General features: G+C 30.4%; 1 protein-coding gene across 1 annotated transcript; it reads right to left on the bottom strand.

Moving 5' to 3' along the window:
* Positions 1-9,516: 9,516 nt before the first annotated feature.
* On the bottom strand, positions 9,517-11,655 carry LOC110651803 (cytochrome P450 94C1). Its single transcript, XM_021807222.2, has 2 exons — positions 10,003-11,655; positions 9,517-9,771 (listed from the first exon to the last, which is right to left on the bottom strand). Coding segments are annotated over exons 1-2 (1,515 nt in total). The 5' UTR covers positions 11,517-11,655; the 3' UTR covers positions 9,517-9,770.
* Between the last annotated feature and the right edge of the window lie 3,816 nt (positions 11,656-15,471).

Genomic DNA, 15,471 nt, shown 5'->3' with positions numbered 1-15,471 from the left:
CTCATATAAAATTTCTAATATTAACTATCTTTTATCCTAATTTGTTTATTCCTCATTGGAGGTGCTTAGTTCATAAATTTACAATAAAAATATACAATAAAAAAATAATTTAAAAATGTTAAATTTATGCTTATATTATTATGTAAAACATATTTGCAATGTTTATTTATGTTATAATTCTTTTACTAATATTTTTATCACTTCCTCAATACTTTCTAGGTTGTCTTAGATCATTTCATAACAATTAAAATTCTTAGAGTTATTTTATAATAGATAAATTTTAATATTAATCTAGTTCATTTCAGGTCTTTCAAATAAATAATTTCTTATAGATAATCTAGTTCATTTCAGGTCTTTCTAACTCATTTATTTAATTTTTAATATTTTAATTTCTAATATTCTTAATTTATTTCATTGCCCAAGTAACCTATGACAGGTTGACTAAACTGGATAAGCAGGTCTGTGACGCCCCTTACTCGTCTATTGTATAGCCGAGCAAGAAGTACCACATTCAGTGCCGGAGCACCCTATCTTGTCTTGTCATGTCTATTGTAAATTTTAATGTCATTTAAATCAGGTAATTTATGTGTAGATTTTTTTTTTTTATATCTTATTTCTGTGGAGACTCGGATAGATCCTCCTCTGTTTTCTTAGCATCTGGCGAGTTCCACTATCACTTGTTAACATATTCATAGTCATCTCACATATTTCCATATCATATTCTCTTTTACCATATCATTCACAACTATTTATGAGATCTCAAAATGAATTTTCATCTATTGCATTCATATGGAAATTCATAAATAATAAATTATAAGTTTTCATTTCAAGTCCAAAATGAAATACATCATAAACTAGTAATTACATCATGACTAAACATAATGAACCAAAATACTAGTCTATACATGGGCCCTACCAAAATACAAAAGACCGGTGAGGTGACTCTGGACAATGGCAGATCTGATCAGAGCTCACAAGACACCATCGGTGCCGCATCTGCGTCGCCAGATCGATCTCGTACCTACACGATGGAAAATCAACGCGCTAAGCATAACGCTTAGTGGTGCACAATTTATAATAACAATAATTTAACATTTGAAATAATATCTGCAACTTATAATTTCTGGGTCTTTTATATTTTTGTTACTCTTTGGAAACAATTAACATTATCGAGATCTTTTATGATTACTTATTGTATTTTAAGTCTTAATTAATTTTTTATCAATGCCCAAGAAATCTATAACAAATTATAAAAGCTAGATGCACGGGTGTATATTGGTTAGATAGCCATATGTCTATCCAGTATACGTTTGTCAGGCACGAGGCCAGCTGTCGGGCACGAGACCCGCTGTCAGGCTTATAAAGCCAGAAATAAAGTAGACACAATGGCCAGTAAGTAGGCATATAGCCTGTAGAACAATCATACCAAACATATATTGTCAGTTTATGATTTTGTCGGTAGGCAGTACTGTTATCTATAGTCCCTAATTGGTATACTAATTTATCCAAACTAAATAAATAAGTCTAGATATACTATGGGCAATTAAACATTTTTAATTAATTTAGTACTATTCACTATTACTATTTTCTAGTACTGTTCATTGGTACCATTAATTTTATATTAATAGGACATTAGTCCTAATTTATATATTCATATCATTTTTAATATTTAATTTTCCTTATGAGTATTTTAATTATCCTATATAGCATTTTTTTCCCATGAACCTTTCTTTAAGTTCATGTTGATGTGTTATCTTTAAGGTTAGGATATCTATTTAGTCATGCTTCCTTCATAACAATTGCTCCTCTATGTTTAAACTTGAATTTCAGTTTTTGAATAACTGAATTTGGGTTTATAGAACTCAAGTTATGGTCAAAATACCAAAGGAATAGTATTTTGAGACAATTTCTGGGTTAGCAGTTTTAGTGACTAAATTTGTGCTAACAATTTGATTTGGTTAAAGGAAAAAATGGGTCAAGTGGTCTTCATGAAAAGTGTAGCCCTATGTCTAAGCTTTCCATTGATAAAATTTTAGGTCATTTGGACTAGTATAGAGAGAGTTATGACCACATGAACACGTACTGTTCATTTGGTCATTTTCTGAGTTGGCAGTTTTAGTGACCCAACTTGTACTAACAATTTGAATTGGTTAAAGGCAAAACTGGGTTAAGTGGTCCGCATGAAAAGTGTAGCCCTATGTCTAAACTTTCCATTGATGAAATTTTAGGTCATTTGGATCAGTATAAAAAGAGTTATGACCAAATGAACACATACTATTCATTTGGTCATTTTCTGGGTTGGCAGTTTTAGTGACTAAACTTGTGCTAACAATTTAAATTGGTTAAAGGCAAAACTGGGTTAAGTGGTCTTCATGAAAAGTGTAGCCCTATGTCTAAACTTTCCATTGATGAAATTTTAAGTCATTTGGACCAGTATAGAGAGAGTTATGACCAAATGAACACGTATTGTTCATTTGGTCATTTTCTGGGTTGGCAATGTTTGGTCATCCAGGTTTGGGCAGAGAATTGGTCATGATTTTGACAGAATTTGAGCAGGGTTTCTTCTTGAAAAATGAAGGTTTGGATGTCCCAAAACACCTCCAATTGGCCTCATACCAATTGGAGTCACACATTGTCAGTTAGGGTTCAACAAACACACTGGACTCATTAAGTCCCAACCTGCAGAAAATTTGACACTCTCAAAATTCAATATCCTCCTTCTCCAAACTCCAAATAAGCATACATGTCACTTCTATTATTATCAATCTCAACACAATTATGTCAAATTCAAAAATGTCACAAAATCCCTACTTTCAAGTGTACAACCCTAATTTCAAACATCAAATTCACATATATAACCATGAAATCAATTCACACATATCATACCTTGTTAATTAACTTCCCTAACTAAACTAAAACCAACAAAATCCATCATTTTCATGGTTCCTCTAGGGCTGCCACATTCAAGGGTTTCTTTCCCAAATTTTTCTTTTTAATTTCATGTAAATCTTCACTTGGTTTAGCATGATTTTCATGCTTAAAGAAGAGAATAAGAGTTTTGAACACTAACCTTTTTGAGTGTCTTGCCAAACTTCAAATTTTTTTCTTCTTTTTGGTATCTATAGCTTCCTTAGGGTGTAGGGAGTATTTTTTGTAAAGGGAGTTGAGTTTTGGTGTGTGGAAGCTTGGAAAATCAAGCTTGAAAGCTTGACAAAAATGGTGGAGAGGGAGCACAAGGGCGGACGGCAAGAGAGAGGGAGAGTGGGGAAGAAGATGGAGAGAAAAGTAAGTGAGTTTTGTCTCTTGTGCTTTATATATTTATATTTTTATTGTACTTAATTTTTTTTTAATTTTTATAAGCTTATTTTTTTAAATGCCATAAGTCTTTTTATTTTCCTTTCTTTTCTTTTCTTTCCTTTTCTTTTCTTTCTCTTCCCATTTTCCAAATTCAAATTTATAAAATTAATTTATGTTAATTATTCTATTTTCAAATTTTAATTTGACATTTAAGTCAAAATTCACCTCTAGGGGTGAAATGACCAAAATGCCTTTCATGGTGCTCATCGGGTTATTTTTATTATTTATACTAATTTATAAATTCTTTAAATTTTAATTTATTTTTTTTCTCTATATTTTTCCTATATTTTCTTAACATTTATTTCTTCAATTTATGCCTCTTCACTATAGTCTAGGTGTAGTTCTAGACATTTTAACTGTCCGAACAGAAATTAGTCATCGGAACAGTAAAATATACGGACTACCTATAGTAAGGGCATTACAAGGTCCTTGGCACTGGATACTGTGGTGTTTCGGGCCATCATACCATAGGACGTAAAATACAGAACGTCAACCATGTATGCAATCAATATGGCTAAAAAGCCATGGTAACGAATAATCGGACATACAAGCCATGAATGCGGGCATAAAGCCTTATGCAGTACTGCTCAAATAATCCTCTATTGGCATGCCAATCTATTCAATCTGACACACGTGTCTAGGCAATACATGAGCACAATAGTACCATTAAGTATTCTTATGTTTTATTATTTCATTATAAGTTCTATTTATATTTTACAGTATTTTAGTTCTAGTTATGATGAAAGCAAAATTTTCCAAATTACATTTCTACATAATTTATACATTTATTTTATCATCCATATTAATCACAATTAATATCAATTGTTTTCATGTACCATTGTACTTAAACATTATTTTTTTCTTTCATGATGAGAACAAGGGTTTATAATTTACATTGTTCCCTCTCATGTGCCATTTATTATGCAATGTATTATTATTCTATTTGCAATAGAGACATAAGTCCTAATGACTACTTTACCTCATTTAATGCAATTAGCAATCCATTTATGTAAATCACATTTCATATTTCAAGTTATATTACTAAGATATTATATGTTCTATTTGTGATGGGAATACAAGTCCCATCTACCTATCCACATGATTTATGTGTAAGTCATTTAGATTTTGGTTGTTCGGGTTTGATGTCATTGTGGTCACTATTCACATTACTATTCATGCAAATGTTGACTATTTCATATATAATAGGAATACAAATTCTAAACACATGATCCTAACCTATTTTGGGTTCTAAATTTGTTGGCATTAGTTGCTAATTACAATTCAAAACTTCCTAGAAGTATTTTCAAAATTTCAGATTTTATCTCCTAAGATTATTATTCCATTGGACTAATTTACAGTGGGATTTTAGCTAACTTTTCTTCATCAAAGTTATTTTTTAATGTCTCTAATTTATTTCCCTTTTTGAACCACTCTATTTGGAGTTTTGTAGCTCAAGTTATGATATTTTTACCATAACTAGCCGGATTAGTTCATGTCCAGAATTTCTGGGTAATTTTGGTTCTGACAGTTTTGATGAGCTAATTTTTTATTAGCAATTTAAATAGGTTATGGTCAGAAATGGGCTATAAGTTCTTCATAGAAAATGTTCTTCTATGTCTAAACTTTCCAATGGTTTAAAAATCAGGTCATTCTGATCTTCCTAAAGTGAGTTATGGCTATTTGAACATTTATTGTTCGTATAGTCATTTTTTCAGGTCCAGATTTTGATTGTCCGGATTTAAGCCAAGTTTTGTTCATTTTAGGTTTAGTTTCTGGGTAGGGTATTTGCATGAAAAATGTAGCAAATTATCTTAGGTTTCATCTCCAATTAGTGTCATACCAATTAGAGTAACACAGCTCTACTTATGGCCTAAAAATCATATTGGACTCAAGGTCCAAAAAATTCTGCATAAACACAGCACTCCTAATACCACTATTCCACACTACTACCAACCTCAAATCATATTCCATGCACTTCAAATAGTCCATAATTAATCTCAACAACATCAATTTATCAATATACCATCAAATTCTTAATTTTCATACTAAACCCTAATTTATAAGTTTTGTAAATCTCATGTAACACATATACATCATCATCTAACTCAATATACACATCAATTAACATTAATATACAAGTTTAATTACAATTAAACCATCAAAACCCTAGCCCTCTCATGACTGCCGAAAATGGATCTTTCAACTACTCATTAACTTCTTTCAATTTCATAAGAATCTAACTTAATTCACTACACTAACAAGGATTAAAGAAAGAAATGAACTTGATTATAGCACTAACCTTTTGTGATAATTTTTCTTCTTACTAAATCTTCAATTTTTCTTCTTTTTGCCACCAATCTCTTAAGCTAGGTCTAAATCAAGTTTTTATTTTGGGGGCTATGGTTTTTATGGTGGGAATTGAAGAGAATCAAGCTTGAAATGAAGAAGAAAATGGTGGAAGGGTAATGGGTATGGTTCGGCCAACATATGGGAAAGGAAGAAGATGAGTTATTTTTAGTCAAATTTGTCTCTTTTAGCTTTCTTTTATCTCTTCTAATTATGCTTGTCTAATTATAATTGGCTAGGAATTTTTAATTACATCATTCATGATGTCATAATTAGATTTAATTTTTCATTTGATTTTCTTTTCTTTTCTTCTTGCTTTTAACATTTTTAATTAAAATTTAAGCAATATTTATTCATATTTTAGGACATAGATCTCACTTACTTAAATGGACAAGTTGGTCAAAAATTATCTCTAAAGGTGAAATGACCAAAATGCCCTTTGTTTTGCTTAATAAACTAAAATTATTTGTACCGATTTATAAAATTTTCTTAGCATTTTCTTGGAATTCTTTAGTCATCTAAGCCTCAATAACTTTTCACTGGAGTCCCAAAAATTATTTCACAGAGTTTTCCACGGATTTAGGGTTGCTAACTGTCTTCACAGTCGCTTCCCATTAGGTCACCTATTGCTGTAGCTCTAGCTCGTTTAACTTCTTTGCATTTCATTTTCTAAATTTTTTTCTTAATTTTTCTTGTCATTATTTGGGTTATTTATGACTCCTCACTCTAATTTAAATATAATTCCAGATATTCTGACTGTCCGGACAAACATTGATCATCGGAACAGTAGAACGTACAGACTATCTAAAGCGAGGATGTCACAAATCTAGCTCTATAATTATGAATAATATCATACACACACAATAATTAAAATCTTATGCAAGTAACGCCAGCAAAATCTGCACACACGTATATATAAATTTTGAAGTTTTTGTTGAGCGAATTGAAATTAATCAGCTAAATTATCTTTAAATCAAACTCTTAAAATTTAAATTTTTAATATTTTATATTACAAGGCAAGTCTTCCATAACTAAATTGTTATTTTTGATAAATTAAAAATTATTTAATTAAGTATATTATAATCACATTGTACCAAGTTTTTTTTTGTCAAAGGCAAAACACACGCACACGGGTTAGAGACAAAACTAGATCGTTTTTAAAACCATAGCAATTTTAATAGAGTCATTGGTTATACATAATCCAAATATACTATCACCATATGATGTGGGCATGCCCAACCCACTCGTGGACTTCAATCAGAGCCATACCATAGACTTTTACCTCTCTTTTGTTTTCACTTAGACGATTACTTTTTTATTTTTTGTCAAAGGTAGAATACACGCACACGAGTCAAAGATAGGAATATACCACTGTTAAAGTCATGAAAATTTTAATAGAGTTCTTGGTTCTATATTGTTGTGCACCACGGAAGCATGTAAATTGTAAAGAAACAAAACATACATACAAAATGTCAATATTTACGTGGTCCACCCTCTCAACATAGGGCTACATCCACGGGCATACCATCTTCCACTATCATCAATAAAATAAATCACCATTACAAGCTCATAGCTATACTATCCATCAACTCAATTACCCCCAAGAGAACCCATACAACATCAAACTACTCATAGTAAATATATTAGTTAGTCCCTCTTAGTCTTCTCTAGACATAACCCAATATATTTACTATTACAACACTACACAACAAAGGGTTTCTTCAACTATATGGACAAGAGCTCTCTCACCAATGGATAAGAATCTCTTCCTCTTAAATTTTATGTCCTTACTCCACCTTAGGTCGAAGCCTCTCTCCACTGTAATGAGCAAGTGTCCCTCATTAATAGGCAGAGCCAAATCCTCAGCAATTGGCAAGGCCCTTCTCTACAATGGGCAATAGCCTCACTCTATGAGCTAAAAGCCAAATAAACATTTCCACCATTCTCCTATTTATAGTATTAATTCCCTCAATCCTAACATGATTAGGAGTCCCACTCAATTTAGAAATAACATTAAAATAAGAGTTATACTTTATGTAGGAAATATTCCTCTATCTTATTAAGGAATATTTCTCCCACTCAAATTAGGAAAATATCTCTCTAAATCTCACTAAGATTTTGAGTCATAATTCTAACATATATATCTTACATACACACTTTCATCACACGATGTGAGATCCCGAAAGACCCAAGTATGTACTTGGCAAAAGACATGAACAAATTATAAGTGCTGCCAAGTCATTATGAGTCATGCTAATTAATTTATGTTGATATTCCATATTGGTCTTGATAGAGACATATAATGAGCCCTTTATAAAATTCTGGGTACTCTTCCTCCCTTTAACTAACTTTTAAGAGTAGGTTAGGCTTAATCCATTTAGTTAAGATAGTATCAGAGTCTAGAGTCTCCTTTATCAATGCTTGAGCCTCCTATAAGTGTTTCAGGCTTCAAATTTAATCTGAGCATGAAGAGAGTGTGTTAATATCTCACATTAATTTGGGATAAGGATAATATGTTCCTGATTAATAGTTTGCTAATTGTGATTAATAAATTAATTAAAAAATTAACAACACATTTGAAATGAAACCCATTAACATTAGACCTGACAAATGTATTTGGAATATACGTTAGGAATAAACAACACAACAAATCAAATCTTACAAAATCCAACATTCCCATATCCCAAAATTCTAAAATCGAAATTGTATATATGAAAATATTGAATTAAAGATCAATAATCGGCCACGATTACACCAAATGTATGGAACAGAATCAAATATTAATTAATTTTTTTTCGTAATTAAAGAAATAAGAAATTAGTGAACACATGTGAGACACCTTTGCTTATCCAGGGGCCGACATGGGGTACTGTAGGTCCTTGTGGATCTCCAAAAACTGTGCCAAAACTGTTGTACCCTACTTCAATTTAAGCTCCTCAACTAACTGTCCTACTACTCCATCACAATTGTTTTTATAAACTTTCTTTCTTTTCGTCCTCTTTTTAACAAGAAACTCCTTTATAGCTTGGGCTCCAGCTTGCCTTGTTAGTCAGCAACGCTAGCCCCCTTGTCTCTTTCTCTCTTTTTTTTTTTTTTTTTGTCTTTTATATGTGTCAACAATACTCAATTAAATTCGCAATAGAGCTAGCTCAAAAAAGAAAAAAAACTTAGTCTCTCTCTATTTTTAGAGGGAGAAACTCTTTCTAGTTTAGCTTTCCCTTTCTCTTCGGCTACCGTTAAGTTTACTAACTTTCGGAGGTTTCCCCTGCCCTTTTCAGGCAGGCAAAGCTACTTTCCCTATAGGAGAAAATACATTCTGCCCTCCCCCTTCTCTGGTTGGCAATATTGTCTTTTGGGGTTGGTTTTTGCATATCAAAACTTGCATGTGAGGTTTTTCTTCTAATCTGTGTGAGGGAGTGATATTGTTGTTGTTGTGAGGGGCTCATATATCACGCATGAATTAGCTAGCCATGATACGATCTATTCATGGAAGGCTCATATGGAATATGAATATGAAGTCCAACTAGAAGATGAATTATAAAATCTGTTTGGCTAATAGTAATTAGCATCATCAATTACATATATTTGAGTAGCAAAGTTTAAAAAATGCATTAATTAACACAAAAGGAAGTCATTAAAACACAAGATAACACATATATTTAAACAGAAATTCTTAAAATATATACTTCATGAGGTGCATTAGAAAATAGTTTACCTCATACTCATAAAATTTCAGTTTTTTCTTAAAATATAAAAAATAATTTCATACGCATGTGAGAGAAAAAATTATGTACTACAGGAAATATCACAATCAGGAATTCTGCATTGAAAAAGTCAAAATGCAACAATCCAAAGAAGTAGCACAAATTACTTCCATTAAGTACAAGTACATATCAATGTTTGAACTTTAACACAGTAGAAAGTAGAAACCTTTTGGTCATATGCCCTAAAAAAAGATAAACTAATTATAGCACCCCAAGGAAGAGGAAAAAAAACACATCTGCACAGTAAGAAATGGGCTAGCGGATCACTTGAAAACTGTAGAGATGTAGATAAAAACTCCAAATCCTGCTGACATAAAACCAGACATTCAGGTACTAATGGTGCTTAAACACATATACATATGTTGGCCATTGAATCACGTCATCAACTTGATTGGCAGATGCGCTAATCAATGTCCACACCATATAATTGCAATGTGAGGATCACATTTAATTACACAGGTAAATGATTAATTGTACAGATGTAGCTAAGCATAGAGAGAGAGAGAGAGAGAGAGAGAGAAAGATAGAGCAATACTATGATGATTGATAAGGTTCTTTTTCTCGCACCAAAACCGGGAGCCCACCGCTAAAAGTGGCTGTCAGCCCTGGGGAGAAACGTGGAGTGTGACATGAGGTCATTAAGTGGATTTGAAATCGTCGAAGCAATGAAATAGCCACACATTTAAGCTCCAGTAAAGCCATATCTTTCCCCAAACAGACCCTTAGTCCTGCTTGGAAAACTGGATACTTATAAGGGTTTTCAGGGAAGAATGTGCCATCATCTCTCAACCACCTTTCTGGCCTGAATTCTAAGCAATCTTGACCCCAGAGTTCTTCAATCCGTCCCATAGCGTATGGATGGTAAGTAACCCTAGTTCCTCTCCTCACCAAAGTCCCATCTGGTAAAATATCATCTTTTTCACAAAACTTTGAATCAAATTGGATAGGAGGATACAGTCTCATACTCTCGTAAACTGCTGCTTGTAAATAATGGAGATCTCCCATTTGTTCATAGCTTCTGAGCTCTTGATTGGGTCCAAGAACGCTATCCGCCTCTTCCAGAATTGCTGATCCTACTTGTGGGTACTTAGCCAGCAGCCAGAAGAAGCTGGTTAAGGCTGAAGCCACCGTGTCTCGGCCAGCCAAGAGGAAACTTATGACGATATCTCTCAAGTAAGTCTCATCAGTCACAGTATGCATAAAGCGAGATAAAAGATCCTTGTGAGATAGAAATCCCATCTTACGCCTTTGCCTTATCACCTCTTGGGCTAAAATATTGATCAACTTGATAGCTTCTTTCATTTTCTTCTCCGTCCCTAAATTCAGCTTCCGTTTGATCTTCCAAACAAGTGGAGACACAGTCATGGCTCTCTCGGCTGACAATTTCGATGCTAGGTCAAAGGCATAAGCGAAATCTGACATGGGTAGAGTAATCTCTAAGCATCTGGGGTCTAGCCCAAACGAAAATCGGCAAATACAATCGAAAGAAAATCTTCGAAACACGTCTTGCAAATCCAAGACTCCATCTTCTTTGCCCGAAACTGATGATAACAGTGGAATAAGGCGATCTCCAATCTCATAACGAACGATCTCAAATGCATATGCTCTTATAGAGAACTTATCCAGCTCGAGACTTGCCATCTTTCGCTGAAACTTCCACAAGTCACCATCAACGTTGAATATGCCTCGACCCAAAAAGTCACCCAAGATGGTCGAGAAAGGTTTCCCTTTTGGGTAATTATCAAATCTCGTTTTGAGCATATACTCAACGTTTTCTGGATTGGCTGTGATTGTATTGCCAAGAACATGTATGTGGATTGTTTTGGTAGGAGAGTTCTTCAAAAGATGAGCATACCAATCACAAAGATTATTGAATTGGTTGGTCCAACTCAAGGTCAGATAAGCGTCGCATATCTCACAGTTGCACCAGAGCTTTAATCTCAGTAAGTAGAGTAAGAGAGACAAAAGAAAGAAAGCTATGATGGCCAATAAAAGAAAGAAATAGATGGAATGGTGAGCTTCCAAAAGCAATGAAACTTCAAGCTCCATTAATGGATAAAGATTTGTTAAGAAAAAAGGGAAAGTAACCAAGAGAGAATAAAAAAGAGGATTTGAGAATGACACAGACAAAGAAGAGACCAGTAGGATGAACAAGAGCGTAATTGAAGGGTTTTTATGTATGGCTTATTGTTTTCTTTATTTTTTTTATTAAAAAAAAAGTTTTTTAGTGGTAGCCTCCAATTTTTTTAAAGAATAGTTTAATTTATTATAGTATTAAATTATTTTTAGATTATGAAATTTTAAATTCCAATCATATTCGAAGTCAATTATATAAAAAAGAAATTAATTATTGTATAATTAATGCATAAATCTAAAATTAAGTGCTTGACTCCATAAAGATAAAAGATATCGGGATTAACATTTCATATCAGATTTACCAATTTCAGTAGAAATTTGTATTTTTTTTTTAATTTAATGTGTTATTGCTTTATTAGTCTCAATTTTCTGAAATTGTATTGTTTCCTTAAATACTTAACATGTATTAATATTGATATTTATTATCTTACTACTTTTTTAATAGGATTTTTCTTTTAATAGCATAGGAATGAAAATTAGGAAATTTCACCAATGTGCACAAATACTCAATTAATAGAAAACCACCTATATGTATTATTATATAGGACTCATGTGATTTTAATTAAAATAAAAATTAGATAATTGACTAGATGTGTTTACCTTAAGATCCTGTTTGATAATATTAATTTTTCTAGTAACTGTTATTTATTTTAATAGCGGTTATATAGTAGTTGTTAGCGGTTAACTGTTTATATAGAAATTTAAAGCAAAAGTATTCGATAAAAACCTCTCTCAATCTCTAAAAATTAAGATAATAACTTTTTATTAACTTCTTTAATTTTTAAATATTAATATAAATATTATGTCACTAAATAATATAAATAAGAGAATTAATATTTTAATTAGGGTGAAAGGAATAAAGTGAAATATAAGTAAGAAATACTCTGAAAATTAACGGACAAATAGATGAGTTGCCCCTTAAGAGGAGAAGATAGCCAATAACCTATTGCTTTTCAGGCATTCATTTGTTCTTTTGTCTGAAAAGTTCCAACAATATAATTCCTTTTTATCCATAGAGAAAAAACCACCAGAATTTCTCATTTCTGCCCAATGAGATTCCGAACATTTTTTTGGCCAATGGGATTCTACACAATTTTTTTAAATTTTTTATTTAAATATTCTAAATTCAAACTCGAAATCTCTTACAGACAATTTTAATATTATTGAGTTAAATCTTGTTTATAAATTAGTGTTTGCTTTTATATAAAATGAATGTAACTAATTGAAACTGTTTCTGGTTGATAAAAAATTTTATAAAATTTGACTTAATTAAAACTCAATGATGATCATGTATTTTAAATTTTAACATTTAAGTTGAATGATTTTTTAACATGATATTAGTCTCTCTAATTAAATAATTTAAAGTTTTTATAATTAAAATATATTTAATTTAATATCAAAATAATTTTTAGTATATTCTAATTAATATTTTTTTTTAACAATAAATTCAAACTGACAATTAATATTCTATAACAGCTAACATATCTTTAAAATATGGTCCCCTGGGACATCCCATGTTATAAGGGTGCTTTCCAGTTTCCATTCATATTCCTCTTCTAGTTTTTTTAAACAAATCATTTTATATTGAAAGAATATAAATAATTAAATTGTAACATCGAATTAATTAATTATTTGATGAATAAATTAATTTATTACTTACATAAATTTATATATTAAATAAATTAAAATATAATTTAATCAATATTTTCTTCAAATTTAACATTTATCAGCAGCTGCTAACAACCCAATTCTATTCCCACAAGCACGTGCATTTTATATTACTTGTAGCTTTCCTAATAGTTGACAAACCAGCAGACCATACTTGTCATCTACAAAGTTGTGGTCTCTGTTCATTGGAATTTATGACGAGAAAATTAAAGGCAAGAGAGATTTTTTTTTTTCCTAAAATTATTCTTGAATTTTTTATTATAAGGTTGTGGTCTAGCTGATACTTAAATTTTTAGGCAAGAGTAATTTCCTCTAATGTCTTTAGACCTTCCGGCATACAACAGAGCCCCAAACTCAGATATCCACCATTGTAAGACCCATTGATTCTACTAGAGAATCCACTCAGCATTATATGAATAATGCAGCTATAGAAAGAAGAATGAGTTTGGTAACTATCATATTAAATATTTACATTTATATATTTATTATATACACTTTAATTAATTTTACATAAATTTCGATATAAATATTTTATTTAATAATTATTAAATTTATTCTCGTATAAATTTAAGTTTATATTAAATAAACCCTTAAGTGAGGCAATAATATAATAAATAAATTAAAATAATTACACGTTCATTAAAATTCATTTAATACACTTTATTAATACAAAAATTACTCTTTCCATCCATTTTAATAGCTTTTTAAAGTTTTTCACAAGGATTAAGCAAATCATTGGATAGCATCATTTTTATAGAAAAAAAAATACTAATAATTGACTAAAGTACCCTTATGATATCATTAGAATATAAAAAGGCGTTAAAAATAGCTAAATGCATTGAAAATAATAATAGATAAAAATAAAATTGGAAAAAAATTAATACTTTTTAATTTTTTAAAATAATAAATAAAGTAAAATTTTTTTTTCAAAATAATCTATAATAGGAAGGGAATACAATTTTAATGATAAATGCACCCACTATTATAGAAAATGGTGTATTTATCATTAAAATTGTAGTTTCCCATATTAGTAGAGTGTATTCCTTAATGAATGCAATAAGTGTAATTAATGATCTTTAATGGGTACACATATAGGCACCCATTAAAAAAATTAAAAATAAAAACTATATTTAAAATACTCACTCATCCAAATTGATTGAGAAAGTAATTAAATTTCCTAAATTATAATAAAATATTATTTAATTTAATTAAATTTATAATTTATCTCTCTTAATTAAGAAAGAAAAATCGAGCTATTAAGTTGAGTTTTAAAAAATTATACATAGAGTCACTATATTTAATACAGATAATTATAAAATTGAAAAAAATAATTAATATTTCTTAATTTTTCAAAATAATAGATAATTATGAATAACACATCTTTTAAAAAATGATAGATAAAAATGGATGGAAGGAGTATGATATCTTGAATTTAATTTTAAAGTAAAGTAAAATTAATAAAATAATTAAAACATTAACAAAGAAAATAAAAGAAAAATTAAAGTTGCACTATCTCTATTCACTTTTATATGTATTTTTTAAAAGTTATTTTTTCCATAATCATTTATCGTTTTAAAAAGATTAATAAGTATTAATTTTTTTTTAATTTTAGTCTTATCTTTATTAAATACAATACCTTCCTTAATTAGGTGAGATAATTAAAATAATTTAATTAAATTAAAAATATTTTGTTAAAATATAGATTATTTAATTATTTTTTAATCATTGTGAAAAATTTTAAGTAGTAATATACATGGAGAAAAAAAAAAAAGAGGTAGAGAGTTTTAATGGCTAAAATAGTGTTAAAAGGGGTAAAATCAAAGCCTTTAATAGGTAGGAAGGTCCCTTGCTGAGTAATATTAAGACGTTGATAATAGTCCTTTTGTTGGTCGGAGGCAGCTGTACAGTATGGTGACATTCTTAATTTGCCTCTCATGCCTTAGGTAAGCCCACTTGACTCTTCCTATGCATGTAAGTCAATAATCGAATATTTCATGCCTTTACAAGTTAGCCCGCATTTGACCACCTTTATTTGTACCCTATATTAATGAATTATATAATGGGTGGCCGTGAATTGCATTTTTATTCCACTTAGGAATTTGAAGCCTCTATTCAGTTGAAAAGGTTGGATTACCCTTTCTTTTTTTTTTTTTTTTAATTACATTTACATGTGTTAATTTTTAAATAAAAAACTGAAAAA

The sequence above is a fragment of the Hevea brasiliensis genome, chromosome 5, assembly GCF_030052815.1.
Source record: "Hevea brasiliensis isolate MT/VB/25A 57/8 chromosome 5, ASM3005281v1, whole genome shotgun sequence".
NCBI classification, from domain to species: Eukaryota; Viridiplantae; Streptophyta; class Magnoliopsida; order Malpighiales; family Euphorbiaceae; genus Hevea; species Hevea brasiliensis.
This window is presented reverse-complemented; position numbering and strand designations above follow the sequence as displayed.